Raw genomic sequence first — 20,912 nt, 5'->3', positions numbered from 1 at the left:
AATTTTCAATTTCAAAAGGTGATTTGAATAAAATCAAGTCTAGGAAACTCTTCTTTGTGCCCAGAACATTTTTAAACCAATATTAACAGTTTCTTGGGGGAATGTTATTTAATGTGACAAATTTAATGTTGTCAAAGATCATGCTGCCAAAACCTGCTATGCTATAATTACTTAAAGGAACTCATAAAGGTGTGTTAAAATTAAGTGAATGAGCTAACCTGAAATTTTCCTCAAAGAAATGTTGAAAACGTACAGGCCGTTATATAACATTCCAGAAAGGAAAAATAATCTACAATCATACACATATTTTGAAGCAAAGTGGTTGTCAAAAATAAATGATGAAAAACATTATAATATAAAATTATTTTTGGAAAAAAAATCATGTAAAAGCTTACAAAATTACTTAACAATTGTAGGTGGCCACAGGCTACATACTGGCTTCTTCATGCATAACCGTGAAAGCAAGCCTGACACACAGGGAGGGAGGAAGAAAAGCGTATTTAAAGTTGATGACGCACTTGCAAACTGGCATATTAGACACACTGCAACATTACAGAAGTAGAACAATAGAAACACAGCCATCTTCCTGGGTTAAAATAGAACTAACCTGAAGCAGAAAGACAATCTGCTCTGCAACCCTCTCATCTTTTTTTTCCCCTCTGTTCCCTCCTCCTTTATTTTTCTTGACACCATACAAAGCTTGTTATATGCTAAGCGACATAATTTTCAACTTAAATTACATGTCTGACAAGCCGCAAATCTCTGCAGGTTCACCTTGTTAATCTCAAACACAGGTAACTGCAGGACACTGTTTTAAATAAGATACAGTTATAATAACATAAATCTGGATGCTGTTTTAATTTAGTTCCCTGTGTCATGGTTGGTACTGCCCCTACTTTTTTAAGCCCTATACTTATTAAACTGTAATCTTTTTGTGAACTGAATACCTCACATCCAATTGAGATGCACATACAATACAGAACAGCTTCCTGAGTTTTTAAGCAGGTGGGCAATGCGATTTAACTGCATTCTTGTCTCAAATCAACAAACTCTCTCGAGAGGGAAAAGTCTTTTTCTTATTTCTGTCAGGTTGACATGGCTGCAATGACCTTTCTCAGTCCTCAAGTCATATATTTTGTCAGTTTTGAATGCTGAGTGACACGGTGTCAGTTGCCTTCAGCACCAATTTTAGGTGTAAAAAAAATGTATCTATGAAATGAAATGAGAGAAATGAGAGAGAACAATATGCTTTGGGTGGAGATAAAATAAACTCGCCCCTCTCCATATCGCCAGTTTAAAATTCCATGGGAGTTTCAATGCATTTTCTGTTTTTCTGGTTTTATAATTTATAATTCATGTTTTACAACACCCACTTCTTCAGGCAAAGTGGGGTAAGTAGAAATAATAAACAACCATGAACCAATCAAGACCAACGTGAGGAGGATCTCTATCAACTTTTATTATACCTGTAGCTACTGAATGTTATCATTCAAGGCCAGTCCTTATTTCTAATGCTTCATAGAGGCCATGGTGCCGCTTGCCAGTAATTCTGTTTTGCTGTAAAACTAATACATCTAATGTCAGGCAACTTCTCTCACCACCCAAGCCATCGAAAGCAATGGCCTCCTTTTTCACCTCTAGTGAAATTGCAGCACTCATACTGGATGCTGCCATCAAATCACAAGTGACTCCAACAAACTGCTGCCTTATTACCAGCCCACACTTAATCCATGTGCCGAGGGTGACAACAGGATGAGGGGATGAAACTGAGGAAAGAAATCATGTAGGAATAAAAAATTGCAGCAATGAAGTCAGCCTACTACAATAAACACTTCATGTAGTGCCCTTGAGAAGATCTAAGTGCCTATTCATTCCAGGTTGTGCTGGTTGCATTTTATCATATTGTTGTTGTTTTTTTTGTGCTTAATTTACTAAAGTGATCATACCCGAGTCTGAAAGTTGGAAAGTGGGCCTACATTTGGGTCTTCCTGTTAATAAGACCTTTGTAAACCTTTATACATATGCAGCTCAGATACTGCTCTAGCTTAAAGCTCCCTAGAAAAAAAATATTTTGGAATTATTACAATTGACATTTGTTTACAAAGTAAGAATATGAAGTGGTTATCTTTGTCTTTCTAATTTCCTGAAATAAGTGAGGTATCTTAAAACCTAATTTGCTTAGATTTAAGGGATGTTTTTGTTCTATTTTCTGTGCTTCAAAATCTATACAGGTACCAATCTTTTCGTTACCATTCCATATACAGTACAGTAAACAATAGAAAGGCATTTCTTTTGTCATTGCAATCTGAGCTGTAGAGCGACAGGATCTAGTTTTAACTGTTTATACTGTTTTGTACACTTTCCAATAGGGCCTTACTTATGTTTCTCATACTCCCTTTTAACCTCTATTCTGGACTTCTTTTTCTGAGTCAATTTACTCACTGAAAGAAAATGCCTTAGATAAAGACCTTTCAGTCACACTTAACAGCAGTTAAGAGTGACTGCAACACTCAAGCTCTGGCAGGGATGTCTTTTTTGGGGAAGGGGGGTAGTGTTCTCCAGATACTCGTTAGCTTCATTTGTGGTTACTACCTGAAGCAATTTAGAGACAACCACTGGGGTTTAATTTATCATTTGGACTTTAGGGTTCTCGAGTCCCAGAGCTCATAATTAAGCATGGTGTGGAAATTGTAATGAGATTAACTGTTGCTATGGAAACAAAGCAAGATCCTTCTTCAAGGACTTATTTTTCATGAAAAAGGAAGCAATTTGATCTACTGTAAAAGTATGCAGGAAACTATTGATAGTGAAAAAATACAGATGTACTGTATCTGTCAACCTTCTTGATCTTCATCATGGTGGAGGTATTGCTTAATGATTATTTCAAATGTTTGTAAAATCAAGTTTTATGGGCTATGACGCCCGAAGAATGCTCCACAGCCAAAACGCTATGTTTCTTTTCTTCTCTTTTCATGGAATAAACCTTTAATTGTTCCTTTTTATGGATTAGACTTTTATTCCACAATTGTGCACTTTAATGAATACAAGAATACAATGAGAAACTCAATATTCTGTAATATGATATGAACACATTTTATTATATTTTTTAATATTAGTTTTTTCTTCCTTTTGTGTTTCTTTTTGCTTCTTCAGTTTAACCCTTTCTGTTAAGACAGATCACATTGAGCTGCAGCACACACATACAGTAATGCACAGTTTACACTTAGATTTGGAGAGGGCTTCCTTCCACTCTATCAGTAAGATGGAGGAAATTTAGGTAGTAACCAATACAACAACGTGAGGACTACTGTAAATTTCACAGGTTCACAATAATATTAAAATAAGACTCTTATGATGACATTGCCTCCTAGAACTCCCATTAAAATTGAATCCTACTGGAATTCTTGGATACTGCTGATGGAAGGTAATACAGTACAGTATGTGCCTTAAGGTTGAGAATATCCCTGTGAAACAGATCAAATCCTGTCTTTGCCTGAGCTACACAAGCTCCGGTAATGTCATGACTCAAATAATTCAGAAGGCAAGAGTGTAACAAAGCCCCTAATGAGACTGTTATGGTGTTGTAGTGCTTTAGACTTCCCACTTACAGTATGTTGAGTTCTGCTATGGCATGATTATTCAGTTTTTGGTTTGCTGTATGACTTGGGAGTAAGAGTATGCTTTAAAAACAGCGACAGAATTTTAGCCAGGTATTCCATGCTCACAATATTAATCCTATGGTAACACAACTATCTATTGTTCAGCACACAAAATCTACAGGTAGCCTTAGGACTGTCCCATTTTTAGAAATGTTATGACATTTTACAATCACCTATAATCACAGGTACAGGTAATATTTTCTTACTAAAGTGGTTTATTTCATATTCAAAAACAATGCAACTAATGTGCAGATAAATGTGTAAAAAGGAAGATAATTGACTGTATCCATAAAAATATTAACATAACCAACTAATATCAAGCTTTCAGTCCTCGCAGTGACAAGTAACTATTATACGGTGCACAGCTGTTATAGCAGTGCTGCCCATTTAAAAACAGAAAAGGAAGGAAATCACAAGTCTAATTGTTCAGTGTTAATAGGGGGAGTGTGACCTGGTGGGTAACTGCTGAGGGTGAAAGTGTAAGGACTAGACAACCTGTAGATCACTGTACCATATTTCCTTTTAGTTGAATATTCTGTTAAAAGTTATTTTTATTTACAGTATTATTTCCTTTATATCCATTACACCTCATTGCAATTAAGTGTACTGTACATAGAGTATCAACTAGTGACACAGAATAATAAAAAAACAAAATGTTCAAATATAAAAGTGAAGGGGAGAAAATACTTTAGAGTTACAGGTCTTGATTCCTTGCAATGTACTATTTAGCTTTGTGTGAAACTAATTAGCTTCCTCCGTACATTTCCTGGCAGTGAGTTTCATCTAAAGCAGTGTATACTGCAGCAGTAAGTTAACATGACAAATTGTTTTTAAAGTTCAAGAGACAGAGTTGTACTGAAGGCAATTTCAACAGGATATGAAACAAGTAAGGCGTTAAAGAACAGGGTAATAAAGAAATGCACGGAACACAAAGTCTGATCACTCTCACGCTTGCCTTTTTCATTTACTTTAACAAAGTCCTGACAAACCACTGGCATGCACTCCAATGATTTCACAAAGCAATGATAGTTGGTCTTTTGAAGTCCAGATCCATGCAGAGGATCAGAAGAAGTGAGTTCTATCATTTTCATAGCAGATACAAATTCATTAATTTAATCAGATTATGTAGATTTGCATCTTAATTGAGACTTGGTCCTTCAGAATTCAAACACAGGGTGTAACGACACCTCCTAGATGTTGTCCAGAATAACTCAATGATGGCCCTTTCAATCAAAGTCTGTAATTTAGCTACTGATTGTATATACAGTGTTACGTCCCAGTGTGTGTTCTGTGTGTGTTTTTTCTGTTATGTCCACACTGCTGACCCTTGATTGTTCTCCCTTCCCCATTGGCCCACCATTACACCACACTTTCAGTATGACGTCGTCATCAATTAGCTCTCAGCCAATCAGAACACATCTTATTCAACATATAACATGGAGGTTTTCAGCAAGGAGAGGCCTTTCGTTTGACTTTGGTCCCGTTTGGTTTTGGTTATCGCATTGCTTCGCTTCTGGTTATTGCTTCGGCTTCGTTTGTTGGTTTGTTTTGCTTTGTGTGTGTGTATTTTCGTATAGCTTCAGCTTTGTTGTTTTGTTGTTTTTTTGTTAGTTTCTTTGTACTTTCATTTGTTTGTGTGTTCATCCTTGTTTTGCCATTACCTTGCCCCAGTGTTACATGTTCAACTTTTGTGTTCTTTTGTACCCTGCTCCTGTTGATTACTCTTGTTTTCCCTTTTTTGTATTCCTGGTTCACTTGTGTTTTTGTGTGAACTTTTGTATATAAGGTTAGTTTAGGTTGTTGGGTACACTTTACACACTTTGTATTAGTAACACTAGTTTAGTACGGGTGAGTGCCATTTGTCTTGTATGGTTTTGGGTAGTCAGTGCAGGTTAGCTAGGGTGTTGAAGATGCCGAAGAACATGTGTTTCGGGTTTTCTTTTGTAGTCAGATTAGCTTCCCTCACTGTCCTAGCCAGCTCCATTTTTGTTTGATATTTTCTTTCCTTTGGCACCACTCTAGTTCCTTACCCTTATCACGCTTCCTAGTCCCTCTCCAAAACCCACCTGCTTCCAAAAGAATTATCCTAAATGTTACACCCCTTTACCCCTAGACTATGCTTTCCAAAGAAACTAAAATCTGTGTTTGCACATATCTTAGGCAAAGGACAAATACCAGTAACAACCTTTGATGATGTTAGAGATCGGTTTTGCTCATTGACATCTGCTTTGATAATATAGTATCTTATTAAATAATAATTTTTAAATTAGTTTGGTGGTCCTCTCTTACAGTGTTTAAATTTAGCTCAGAATTGAAAGCTGTGCAATACAGTACAATCCTTATAGTCACAATAAATTCTGGCACATTGTGTATTATAATATAAGCCTGCATATACTGTACATAATTCAATTTGTATTTTATATCACACATTGCAGTGCAGATGCATTTAAATCCAACTGAATGGTGTATTGATTTACGAGTCCATTACAAACTAGAATACAGTGACTTCAGATTTACCAGTGGAAGATGATAATTGAGAGACCACATTAGAGTATCGAAAAGGGCTGATAAACCATAAGAAAACATAAAAAACAAATGACAAGGCTGTTGTATCCTGGCTGTTCCTCATATTTCAACCTACTTAGCTGTGAGCATGTGAGTTTTACAATAAACTGTAGCAGCTTGAATGAAAGTTGACAGTATTGATGAATGTCATTACCTCCTTGAGTGAGAAGTCCCTTCCATCACTAAGATGGCATGCCATTGCTCTTGTCCTGACCACAACTCAGATCACATCAGAGATCCAGGCTTAGTTTGTGAAGTAGACTGCAGCCAGTCTTTCCTAGAGGTATCATTCAAGCCCTTGTGACCTCCTGTGAAACAAACTAAAACCAACAACACAGGCATCTACTGTAGTTTTATTTAGGATTTTGTGCTTCAGCCAAAGCTGTTAAACTACTCCTAAATTAGAACATATTCCATCCCTGCTTGAGGAAGTATTCCACTACTGATTGAGCCAAAGGGTGCCATTTAATTGTCTATTAATAATCCCATTCATTGAGCAGCCACACCACAGCTTGGCAAATTGTTCAATATACCTTCAATTAGTTCCCCTGACTTCGATTTTCTTCCCATTATGCCTGTGTAATTCAAGGTAGGTACAGTATTTGAAAAAAACAGGACATTTTAGCTTAAGAAGCGACAAGACCCACAATTAGTGGAAGAAGTCCACACAGTTACAAATCTATCAATAGCACGTGTCAGTTTGGGAAAGAATGCCTTTCAACAACTAATGTTGTTATAAAAATCAGGTCTTCAGATAGAAGTTATAGATAAACTTCACTGTTTTTTATTAAAGCACAAAACAAACTTCTAATTAATGGAAGATGTTCCATAAATATCTCATAATACAGCACATGTTTAATTGATTTGTTACATGTTTGATTTGTCTTCACCCAGGAAGATATCAGTGGTTTCTCAGGCTTCACCCAGCCAATAAAGCTACACTGCACACAGGCAAGTGAAAAAATCATATCCTGTCATCAAGCAGGCTTCCAATGCCTTTTCACGCACTAGAGAATTACATTACCCTAACAGGCTCACACTGAATATTAATAATAACACCTACAAAATAAATAATCTCTTAAGGATATGTTCACCAATTTTAAAATGTGTTATTTGTTGTAAATCTTAAGGACAATTGAGTGGTATTTTTTCCTAACTTTGTTTATTCTGAAAAAACACAACATACTGTAGATAAAAACGAGACTGTATAGAACTGATACTGTAACATTCTGCCCTGTTAGCGGTCTGTCAAGACCACTCTCTGCACTCTGACCCTTTTCTCTAATTTGAAGGCTCACTTCCTGTTCCCTCTATAAAAAGGATCCCTTCCCTTCTCTAGATCTGTTTCACGTCACCCCAATAGCTGTCTCTTCTCTCATGTGCACCTCTCCATGACTAGCACAGGAGTTGTAACTGAAAGCGTAATAAAAGCTGTGAGTTGCAATTATCGTCTCCTGCCTCTCTTTGTGCATAAGTGACTCTGTAAGGGAAAAACGGGGGAAACGGGGGTGGGAGTCACTGCAATACTGTAATGGTAGTTAAAACAAACTAATAGATATATAAAAAAGGAACAAAAGCATATATGTATTTAATTAAGGGAACAGAAAACTCTCTTCTGAATATATCGTTTCTTTGGGCTATTATACACTTTCTCAAATCTTGTAGCGTGATTGTAGTGGTGTGTTCCATTATGTTTCAACTGTTCTCATTTTGTTTTCTAAAGCAAGTTAAAAGCAACATCAGAATAGCCTAAAGTAACAGGCAGCGTCTTTTTATACCCTTTTAAATGTTTTTAAGGGGAAAAAAGGATTATGCAAAGCTTCTTCTGTACATTGGTGAAATATAAAGCCAGTAAAAAGAACTTAGTTAAATAGCTCATACAGAGTCACAGGATGTGCTGGAAATTAAGTACAAAAGAAAATAAAAAGAAGCCAGTAAATTAAATGAAATTCAACACTACCCCCAGAAGAAAAATAAATAATGTTAACATTTTAGCTAGGGTACCATATTGGGCATCATCTCTTGAGCTCTGATTGTATTATCTCATGTAATAAAGCAATTTCTTTTATATTAGGCTTTGGGAAATCAAAAGTGTCATTGATTTACTGTATCATGCAACAGCTTATTATTTTTTAAAAAGCAGGGAACTGGTTAAACTGAACCCAGGTTTATTATTCAAGAAATTAGGCTCAGACTATAGACTACACAACCATTACAGAAAGTGTCACTGTTTTGGTTCTGTATCTCACCATGTTATGTCAATACATTTTTCTTTTCAGCTGATTACTTTGTTCTGCAGCTTGCTTGTTTTTTTGTATGATCACTTTCAACCCACTCATTAGTTGATACCAAATCAATAAACTTTCTACTATATAAAAATTGCAGCTGCTGAGTTTTTGCATTGTTTGTTGATGACACTAATCTTCCTAATGAGTTTGTTATGAATATTCTTTTCTCATACTGAAATAAAACAACATAGATTTCGCAAGGCAACAATTTATATGTCTGTTACATAATGTAATAATATAATTCTGAAGCAACAATTTAGAACATTATGGAAAAATACTAATTTGATTTAGTTGTTTTTGTTATTCAAACTTCAGGTGAGTCTTGCAATCTTACAGTCTTTTTCCTCAAAGATCATATTGTAATTGATGGAACTTGCCAAGCTTTAGAGGCCTAATTCATTCTAGGAAAATCCATTAGGTTTTTAAAACTACATGCCTATTATTCAGTTAGTTTCTGTCAGCATATTCTGGTCATTTAGAAACTGATTTACGCTATTTGTGGCTTCTAGACTATATCAACAAACTTATATTCCAATCTCTGTGACCCTCTCTCTTCTATGATATATCAGTGAGCAGGTTTAGAATAATGTCAAAGGGTTTCGAGGAAGAGCAACTTAAACATGTATTTTATGTACTGTATTATTCTCAAATTCTCTGAAGCTTTTTCTGAACATTGAAACTAATCCAAATGCTATAGATTTTCTTGTGAAAAATGAAAGATAAAATATTCTACTGCTATTATCAATATCTGCAAATGGACAATCTTTCTTGATAAAAAAATGAATCACACAAATAAAACGTTAACTAAATATTTAGTTAAATATTTATATATGTATAACTATATACCCTTTTATTTTTATTTTTATGGAGTAAATCCAGTGTATACCAATTAAATTAAATCCCTGATATCAATTTAGTTTCTTTTGAATGTTTGAAGTGGATATTTAAAAATACAATATGCTTACGTATTACAGCTTATGATGATAAAAAGCAATGCAATATTATATCAGCTGTAAGCTGTATTACAACAACTCTAATTTGGTTTAAGGTGGACTTGGGTTTCTCTTAAACAGTATAGCACAGTATGTATTTACATAATTCAAGTGCAGTCTAGGATATAAGTGATACTGTAAGATATAACAAATAAGGGATCTCTTTTGGTGCATTTATCATACAGTAGCTCATTGCTGGAAAACTTTAATCCTCTATGAGAGACTCTAAATTGATCACTTTGCACATCATGGAAAGACATGGAAATCTATTCAGTGCTTTGAGCACAACTTGATAAAAAATAAAATCAATTATTTATTCTATTAGTTTCAATTTTACACCTCAGTCCCTGTATTCAACAATATTACGTGTGCTGACAGGCTGTATTGTTTAATTCAGTTTTAAGCAATCAGTCATCTGAACTGATTTATTAACCAAACTTTATGTTTGATATTTTTCCAGGGTCATTAAAAGTAATATAAACTATGAATTTAGCATAAATTTTATTTAGATGTATTTTTTTTCCTCAGATGGTGTCATTTTCTCAATAATTATTAGACTTAATTATAGTTGAGTAAGTAATGGTTTTGATCGGTTTTTTAAATGTTTTTTTGACACAAGACGGTCCAAAAGTTTACAGTTGTTTGAACCAGCAATTACTTCTATTTGTTCCACACAAATGACTCATATAGAGAATGAGTGGAGACAGAGTTATTTATCTAGCATAACCACACATCAAGCCATTCAATATTTAACATGCTGCAATGCGCTACATTGTCTGACTGTAGAGTGAGCCCTGTTTAAAAGAAAAGTGCACCTCTTCATGAAATCCAAAAAGGATTTTGCTTTGCAAATGAAGGATGGGAGATTAGGGGTGGGATTGGGATCATGAGTTACTTATACTCCTGTGTGCCTTCTCCACACTCCCAACACTTTTATTTTCAGTAAAAATGTATTATTGTATCTCTTATAATTGTCTATAAATCGTCTACATTATATGATACTAATGGCATTATAAACTGTTAGAAGTTTTAACAAACGTTTCACCTCGGATATGGCTCAGGCTATTTTCAGGATTAAGGTTTAGTTACCAACTTTCTTGTAATCTACTGTATGGTACAGCCAAGGCTGTTTATTATCACTGTTGTGTCAGTCTATAAATAATTTCTATTTTGTATTTATAAAAATAAATTCCATTTGCAATCCCTCTATATTTTCTAATTATCCATCATTGCACTTGCAGAGCAATAAAACAAAACACATGGCACAAGGCCTTAATTCTCATAAGGAAAATGAACAATTACTGTTCTATCTACAGTATAAAATACATAAAGTATTTTGTGTTTATAATAAACATTTAACATAGACATCTTACACTAGATACTGTATGGTTCAAGCTTTAAGACACTTTTACAAATTTGCGACTTTGAACTGCCTGAACTGCTTCAGAATGTGAATGAAGTACACAAGTAAAATGTACAGCGGAGTGTGTCAGTAAATGAGGACATTGAGAAGTAAATTAAACTATTAATACCATCATTGAAATCCAAAACTGGAAACTAAGTGCACCAGTCTTTTCTAAAGAGACTACAAATTAGGATATACATCATTCAAAATGCAATAAAATGTTACTTTATTTAATTATTTTTGCCTGCAATTTTTTAATATACAATGTGTTTATTTGTTTTCCTGGGGCATGGTAAATTCCGGTTTATAAAAAGTTTATATACTGTATGAGGGGCTGTTGCATTAGAAAAGAAAATGATTAGGAAACCGGTTCTTAATTTATAATAATAACATTGAATTCCATTTTTAAAATTGTATTATTGGATTCATTTGAAATCTGCAGTATGCTCTTGAATGCATCAATGGCTTAAAAGCTCCTTACAAAACACAGAGGTCGTTTAGTTTAAAACTGACTGGCTTTTCAGAGACTAAGGTCCATTGCATCATATTCAGTGAACTGCTTCTTTGAATTGTTTGTTGGTGCAATCTGGGAATTTACATTCCACTGTGGTGCTGTAAACAGAGAAGTAGGTCAGACCCCTTGTGTATGTGTGCGTTTATCCAGCTACATACCTTCTCAAACTACTATGTCACTATGAAATAATCTGAAGTATACTGAGAGCACACATTTATATACTGTATGACTTAATGTACAGCATTGAGTATATCCAGAGTGTTTAAAGAGAACGTGTACCAACTCACTTTTGGCTGTAGGTGTTGGTGAGTTATCTACTCTAGAGTGTGAAACCAGTTGTGAAGATTTTTCATAGTCTTAAACAAATTACAGTGTACTTATTATCCTTATTTTTACAGAAAGGCACAACAAAGAATTTGAGTACAGGTCCTAAGAAATGTAGATTGTGTAAGTGCATTCATTATTAAAGTCTAGGTGGGAAGCTGTATTAGCATGAAAAATACTCCACAGCATACAGTAAACAATGTGTTTCTTCATTGTAATTTTTAGCATGGAATTAACCTTTATTTTATAACCACATTATTAAAGTCTCTGTGTATACACAGGATGTATCTACGGTAATAGAAGTATTAAATTTTCTACAATGATTCTATGCCTCTGAAAACAATTCCATTCCATTCCAAAAATGCCAAAAAGCTCAGCAACATATCACTAAAAAAACCTCAAATATAGCTGTTTCAGGCAAACTGAAAAGAATACTCTATATCCCTGTTGCTGCTTTAAAGTTGATGTAATTAAATTTGTTTATACATTTCCTAAATCTATCAATAATTTTGGCTAAAAAGGAAGTGTGCTTCTAATAAATGTTAGAGGGAATAACTAACTTTCTGACAAGTATATAACTTAAAAATGGCAGTTTTATTACAATAAAGGCTGTAGACTTTAACTGTGCAAAAATAACAAGGGTATTTCAGTGTCTAACAAGCTCTATTTTAATTCACCTGAAATCTCAACCAGTATCCACTGTTTCAAAGTTTAAAAACATGACAATGTTTTTACTTTACTGCTATTGCATATTGTATGTCTAATCTGTAGAAAATGCAATAGATCCTATTATGCTACATAAGCATTAAACAGCACAATTGTTCACAAGGCTTTTATTTTCCAATTCATTAATAAAAAGATTTAAAAATAAATTTCTTAAATTATTTTCAACTATAAAAAAAGGAAACTTGGGCTCTACAGTTTTATTTTTTTCAACATGGCATCTTACAGTTACTAGTAAAGCAGTCCACATGAGGACTGTAATGCAACATTAATAAAACCTCAAGACTATGGAATCCTGAAGTTATAAGAGTGTAAAGATCAATGCACCCCTGATATTAATAATAATGTTTTGCTTTTTTCTGAGGTTATCAATTCCATTCTCTCAAAGCATTTGCAGTGGACCCTGCTCCAATGACTTATTTACTTTCAGGAGGAAAACAAACAAAATATTCTCAAGACTGTGCTTTCTTACTGCACCACAAAGATAAACGAGGTGAGACAAACTCCTCAAACCATGTAGAATCAATTAATAAACATGTAGTGATCTGCTTGTCCAAATATAATGTGAAACAGGATTTATGGATGCACAGAGCTTTGCTAATGTACGTGTTTGCAGAGGCACATTGATAATTATGAATGCAATTAATCTTACAAGCACTAGAAAATTGAAAAGGCCTCAATTTATCATGGAGTACCAGCAGATACTATGCATTAAAGATGGAAAATGAAAGAGAGAAAACAAACAAGTTATTGCTTTTTTATTCTTCCTGTACTGTGCATGTGATCCTAGAAACAGGCAAACAAGATTACAAAAGGCATCTCAAAATATAAAAATTAACAGAACAAGAATATTTATTTAAAAATGGCTTGAAACTTACTTGATGCCAGTAACATGAACACCAGTGTGTTCTTCATAGCCCTAAACATGTTTTCCTAATTCATTCCTTTGGATATGACTTGTTTTCCACTACATAAAAATCTATTCCTTACATAAGTCATGAATGAAAAACAAAGCTGCACCCCAGGAAAAAGGTCTTAAGACTTTTTTGTGTTTCACAACATCTCTGACAACCACTGGTTAGTCAAGAGAAGAAAAATATAAACCTCCTATTAAAACCACAGTGACAGGACGCACTTGAGTTCTGAAGTTTCTTCAATTCAGCTACACTCTGTAGCTATTGTTATACTGCTGTTTACTCTGTTGAACCAGCAACAAAGTGTGAATGTTAGTGTGCTAGCTGTAGATAACTTATACAAGTCTCATGAATTAGTTTCTAAAATAATGTGTTACCAAACTTTCTTGGAGTAAAATAAAATCAGAGAAATAAATAGATCAAAGTTTTAACAGTTAACACAAAACATAATGTTCTTAGTCTCTAAAGGGTGAAAAAAGCATGATGAAACTGCCCCAAGACTTTCTATAAATAAAGAAAACATCAGTCTAAGTGCAAATTTGTATTAAGAGAATAGCAAAACTTTAGCTTCTTAATTCTTTAAATATAAAACATAAGTTATGGATGTTAGAGCCTTAATGAAATGAATACATATATAATGAGATATTCTCCTGGGGCTTTAGAATCTTCATACAAATTACTTTTAGAAAACTGAGGAAAATGAAGACATGTCTCTGAAATGTCCCCATTAAATCTCTAGAGCGGTGTTTCTCAAACAGTGGGTGGCAACCCACTTGTGGATTGCTGGCTTCTCCTAAGTGGGTCACAAATGCCCATTTGAGCTCTTTTTCCTTCTTATTTGAAATAAATGGAGCACACATCTTGAAAATGAGTTAATTGCCAAAAAATGAGAACCAGTGAACTGAAGTATGGGTTTAATTCCCATGGAGGAAATTCAAAAACTGAGTTGAGTACATTTAACTTACTGTACTATAACAAAATTAAGATTTATTTTCGAGTTCTGCACAGATGCAGCAGATGGATCTAGTCTACAACAGAATGGCATTTGCTCAGTAGTGCAAAAGGAGAGGGAGGGACTGCAAGTTATACAACTGCAACTTGAGTTAGAACTTATTTACTTAGAGTAAATGAATGACTTCACAATAAATGAGCAACGGTTAATGTGTAAGTGTTATTGCATACTACAGTATATGTCTGACCTGGATTATGTGTAAAAGTGAACAGATAATGTGTAGTTAGATACCCTAATTGAAAATGTGTGGTGTGTAAATTTACACATGTACATCAACACAGTAATAAACTAATTACAGAAACAACTAAATAAAGCGTGAGTATTTGCATACATGTACAGTATGCATTTGGCCTCTGTGATATTTACAAAACCAAAATACAGTACATTTCACCCCAAAAAATAATAATACACTGCTGCAGTATGAATATACTGTGCAGGTAACAGTTGAATGCAGGAAAAGACATTCAATGAAAAGCAATGAAAAAAGATTTCAGGTAAGAACAACAATAGTAATTCAAATCATTTCCACAGAAATGTTCGATATCTTGACTGAACTACAAAATGTGATAGTAGAATGTCTACAGTACATGTTGCCAACTACAAAGCCTACAAAAAGGAAAAGTAAGTTCTAAAGATCTGTAAAAACAGACTATAATAAGAGGAGATAGATTACATAATCATTTACTAAAATCATCTTTAATATGTACATACAGTAAATAAAGATAAATAACAGCATGCTGCCACATCTTACTGATGTCCATGAAGTTACTGTTGACACAGGATTTACAACTGTATTCATATCAGGGCATCGTAGACTCTGGATAAGGTGTATATTGTAATGCATACAGCCGACATTACAGGTTCTATGAGCTGGCTTGCCAGCGCGGTGACATTACCACCCTTCCCTGTGAATAGCAGATCTCCCTTTAGCTCAACCGGCTGGTTCCATGTTGATTGACGCTAGAGACCCGGGTTCGAGCCTCAACAGTGGAGGGCCAACCTGAGTGGTGAGGGCGCATACTGTACCCACGTGAACCCAAAAGTGCTACAATATTAATTTCAGAGTTAAATGGTCTATTAACTGAATATTTTACCTTTTTTCTTTTTATTTTACTTTACATTCTCTTAACTGTGTTATTGGTGCCTTTTAAAAATTTAAAGGCTACAGTATTTGATGGCTAAACAGCTAATGCTAAACTCAAGGAATACAGAGTTCAGAAATATCTTCAGAAGTTATGTTTCTCTAAATTAGTTGTTTACCGCTAAAGTATTTCATTCTCCAGGCAAATTCCCTCATATACTGCCTTCAATCAGGTTAATAGCAATCAGGTGATCTTCATTATTCAAAACAAGACATACTCTAGTTGTTTGCTGGTTTTATTAAAATAATATATTCTGATCAGCTATTTACAGTATAAACAGTAGATTCTGATATTCACATCAACTTGTTTTGGCCATTCTAACTTAACTCAAATACTAAAACTAACAGCACCTGGAATGTTATGTACTATTCAAATAATTTAAAAAAATGTTTTAGCATTATTTACACAGTAAATTACCATATGTATGTACCTAATGAGCAGCTGACGTACTGTAAGACCTAGACTGATGTGTTTTGATTGTGTATTGTCATAAGTTAGATTATATAGTGAAATTCAGTACTAAAAAGCTATTTAAATGTTTTGATTAAAACACTTTTTTTAAAGATTAACAGAACTAGTCAGGCAATGCAGCACCAAATGACTCAACCACCATACTGTACTTGTGAATCTTGCAAAGGGTAATCAATAGCCTCTTATTTCAGTGCCTGCCTTCTCTGTTTGCATATTTCATTTGTCTTCCTTACCCAGCTTTGTGCTGCAGTTAATTGAGTGCTCAATTCTAACTGTTAAATTTGTACTCATCTAACAACAACCACTAAAAACTTTTCTGAAGTTAATTCTCAGTCACTTAAATGATATTTAAATTATTTTTAACCTATTAGAAAAATTGTATAGCACTTAAAATTTAGCTTTTCTATTTTGAAAATATCTACTGATACTTTTCCTTTTTAATTTCACATCTTGAAGTACAATTTAAAATTAAATAGATGCACTCTATCTCACAGTCTGTTTCATAGCACAGAATGATTGACTGTGATAGACTTTGATACATACTGTACATCCTGCAAGCCAATACAAATTCTCGCAACACTTTTAGGCATAGGTACTGTACAGTATGCATTTGTTCTGTATTAGTCCTATCTGACTAACATACTGTACTAGCGCTTACTACAGTACATCATGAATGGTAAATATAAAAACATACAAACAGCATAATTTAAAAGGCATATAGAAAGCAATTCTTACTAACAAACTAATTTTAATTAGCCTTTTCATAAACAACTACTATTGTTTTATAATATACTGTTTACCTAAAACTATGAACAATTACCTATATTCTCAAAAATGAAGTTGACAACTCTTTAGAGCAGAAAATGCCTGCAAGGCATGTGTTAGGTATCAATGATATACTGTACTAGCACTTAACATGATCGATAACCCCTTTTTTTGTAGCAATGAATGGAAGTCGTGTAGCACTTCCATAATTAAAGAGACAATCCCAACCTCAACAAATATGCAAAGCTCTAAAAACCAATCTTATGGTTTAATTATTAATGATAATGATGAAGATGGAGTGAAAAGGGGGTTTCCATCATACATAGTTACACATTAGTGCTGGTGTTCAGGATCCACAATGCCAGCACATCACTGTACCCTGCAGAACCTGCAGCACATTTGTCTTCTTATACAATGTTGACAACTGAAACCCAGAATGCAAAATTGGGCAGCAGCCCTGAAGAATATTAAAGAGGGTGCTGGTATGTAATAACATAAGCTCACGTTCAAGAATCTTGTGAAAGACATCAACAGAAATGTTACGTAATTATTCAATCTTTGTATTCTGCCTAATGTAAGCCCACTGATATGTTTATAAAATCTGTAATACATTTGTGACTAAAAACAATATTCCTGGTTGCTGCAGGATGACATTTGAAAAAGTAAGATAGTCTAGATTAAGACTCTGATCAGAAGGGACTTTACAAATTGCACGCATTTAAAAAACAAAAGAGAGTGCTGATTAAAACACGGCTTGGCTTGGTTTCAAGGCAAATGTGTTCTCAACATAGCAAAAAGAATTAACATTTTTTCAAACATGTTCTAGAGACTTTTTCTAAACGTTAGCTATAGGACGTTGCATCACAATCTGCGGTGCTCTGCCAAAATATATATCTAATTTTACTGCTTGTTACCATCAATACGAGCTATTTGAAGTTGAACATCAATGTTTAGTGAACATCAAGCTCTACTTTTGAAGTAAGGTATAAATTACACTCTTCAAAATGTAGTAAACATCCACCCAAGAAAGAGGAAATTAACACTGTTCCAAATGGATACATGAGATACTGAAAGACTCAGTTTGATACATTCAAGAACATTTATGACAAGACAGGTGCTTTAATGTTTTAATTGGAATAAACAAAGTAGAAAATAAGAACCACATTGCTAAATAAGAACAATAAAATCCAGTACATTTCAGCTTCACAACCTGGTACAAAGGAAAAGTTTTGAATTCCTTTGATCATTGTGATTTAATTTCACATAGTTATGTACCATGATAACTATAAACTTCCATACATCCATTTTCTAACTGCTTCATCCAGTTCAGGGTCACGAAAGGAGCAGAATCTACGGTAAGTAACAGGTGCAAGACGGGATACACCCTGGATGGGATGTCAGTCCATCAGAGGGCACACACAGACACAAACACAGAGACACGCACACTCACTCCAGGACAAATTTTCCTAGAAGCTAGTCAACCTTTCAGTGTGTTTTCAGCTAGTGGGAGGAAAGCAGAGCACCCAAAGAGAACTCATGTGACAATAGAGAGAACATGTAAAATCCACACAGATAGCACCCAAGGTTCCATATTGAACCCAGGGCCCAAGTGCTGCCATGCAGCAATGCTAACCACTGCAACACCATGCTGTCAACTGTATACTTCAAGTAATTGTATACTGTATAAAACTAAGGGATGCAGTTCTTAATGAACATGAAGGGATGTGGGTATATGGAATATTTAATCCTAGCTGTGATACTGACCCTGGCTGCTGAGAATGTCTCATGCTTTTATGCAATTATGTCAAAAAACACTGTCACATCATCTTTGTGACTCATCACCACCCACAACAAAACCACCTGTAGATAACTCACATTGAGCTGAAGGGAATCCATCCACTGGCCAATCACTTTGTATCCTGGAGCACTGTTATTTGTCATCTGGTACTGAAACAAATCATAGCGTCCAGGGGCATCCCCGTTTTTGTTGAACGTCACAGATGTGCCTGCACTGCCTAGGGAAGAGATGGAGGAGAGAAAACAATAAAGAAATCCAATATATGCTCAAACAGAAGAGTCAAAAGACTCACACCGAAGCATCCATCATTGTAGAGAGAGGAGAAAACAAAGAAAATGCCTTAAGTGACCATTTGGCAGAGAGGAATTTAAAATAAAATAAAAAAGGACAATTAGTTTTTACTTTTTCTGTTCTCTTCTGCCATTCGTTTGGTTGATGGGCATCGGGTCTCCTAAATGGTACCTGCAGGAAAGAATGCATCTTTGCCCTCTAATTTGTGAAACCTGTGCAGCATGAAGTATCACCCCCCCTTCCCCTCTCCAGCAGAACGCTTTCAGGGAAATGCAAATCAACAAATGAAGTCTGTAAAAGTCCGTTATTTTATTCTTCCAATATTCCTTTTTACCAGAATAAGCTCCATTTGTGTTTGTCAGATACTGCTGCAGGGCTGAAGCCCAGGCTAGCTGCCCTTAACCGCCATACAGAAGCTCCTCCCTACTTCACAATATGCTCTTTCAATCAGGCAGAACACAGTTGTGGCAGTTCTAATTGCCATGGCTATTCCAGTCAGTACATAACACTCAATGAATAGATCACTCCTGCCAGGGACGGGAAATTGACCTGTCTCTTAGGTTGGAGATGCAACGAAGGGCGGCTGGATATACCAAAGAGGCAATGCCATGGCTAAGTTCCCATTGACCTGATGCTCCTCCTAATGATGCAAAGCACAGAAAGTCTTCCTAGAAACTGAGTTACATAAGGATGGCAAGATGAAAAGAAGGACTGGTTTAGAAGATTTGGCTTTCTCGTGTATGCTTTTGTTCCCTGTTTACAGGGAGATTTAGAAGCACTGTATGATCCTGAGCTGAGTGAGAAACAAAATCTGAAATGACTAAACTTTTATGTACAAAGAATAGTTTATGAATTATACTGTATGAATTCTACAATGTAAGAAAATGACTATTGTTTTGCAATGCAATCTGATGTATTCTACTGAAAGACCATTTCAAAGCATTCCAGTCCAGTATCAGGAGGGGCTTTCAGAATTTGAGACATTTGCTATCTCCAAAATCTGTAGCTCTCTGTGAATGTGAGAGGAAAGCAAAAGCCCATTAAACTTTGAAGTGGGTCATTTTTAAAATACATTTTTTAAAATACATAGTCTAGCCCTTGAATATGAACCACCATCACATACAACTCTGATCATTTTACACAGCTCAGACTCTGCTTAGTTAGAACAGCAGACTTCTGGTGGGTGCAGCTTAATGAAAAAAAACTTGAGTGACCTTGTGGAGTAGGATTACTACAATCGTTTTTACATTATGAAACTTCATACCGATTCTCCCAGATTCAGACTACACACATCTGAGATCTCCATAGCCCAAAAGGAGATTGTAAGATCAATAATGGCAATAAGCATCATTAGAACAATAATAAGAAGAGGAACAATTTGTTGTTTCTAACCCTTGATAGCCTGCATAAATACTTAAGGTGGGTATATTAAAGTAGATATATCGAAGTGTTGTTTTTCCAGCAAACTAATCAGTAATAATATAAATACATTTTAACATTTTCATTAAAATGTTTCTACTAAAACGATCCATACAGTTAACCAAAGATCAATTACAGGGGTGAATGAACCCCATGAAATCAATGCTGATAGTCAGTGATCCAAACAGGTTGCATATTATTAAATTAAAAATTGTAGCCCTTGGTGTAGTAAATTAAACAGACGAGTGCATGGCTTTGACTGGAAGATCTCTCTCACATGTCAAGTTGCATCTTGTCTTCCTTTCCTGTAATAGAGAAGACAGCAAGGTGATCACAGTCTTCACCGGCTGTACCATATTGCTGTCTCTTCTTATCAATCAGCTTTTACCCTCTCCAAATCACGGTTTAAAACAAATGTTCAAGTTCACTTTTCTTCACTTTGTACATTCTTTTTGCATTTTAATTTGTTCAAGTACAGTATGCAAAGAACCACTACCTCAAGAACCAAAGGTAAGAAATGTAAAAAACAGCTCCTATTTCTATTTCTTTCTTTGCAGATAATCATACTTGGAGTGCATTCTTGGATTGATTTGCTGGAGTTGTGACATTTTGGTGTGGTGAAGGGTTCTA

At 34.9% G+C, this 20,912-nt stretch overlaps 1 protein-coding gene across 1 annotated transcript in view; it reads right to left on the bottom strand.

Moving 5' to 3' along the window:
* grm7 (glutamate metabotropic receptor 7) overlaps positions 1 to 20,912 on the bottom strand; it is a 239,051-nt gene that overhangs the window by 40,546 nt on the left and 177,593 nt on the right. Inside the window, exon 7 of the mRNA XM_015347912.2 lies at positions 18,650 to 18,789. Within this exon, the coding sequence (XP_015203398.1) occupies positions 18,650 to 18,789 (140 nt within the window). The remainder of the gene's footprint in view (positions 1 to 18,649; positions 18,790 to 20,912) is intronic.

The sequence above is a fragment of the Lepisosteus oculatus genome, chromosome 4 (genome assembly GCF_040954835.1).
Source record: "Lepisosteus oculatus isolate fLepOcu1 chromosome 4, fLepOcu1.hap2, whole genome shotgun sequence".
Lineage (NCBI taxonomy): Eukaryota > Metazoa > Chordata > Actinopteri > Semionotiformes > Lepisosteidae > Lepisosteus > Lepisosteus oculatus.
This window is presented reverse-complemented; position numbering and strand designations above follow the sequence as displayed.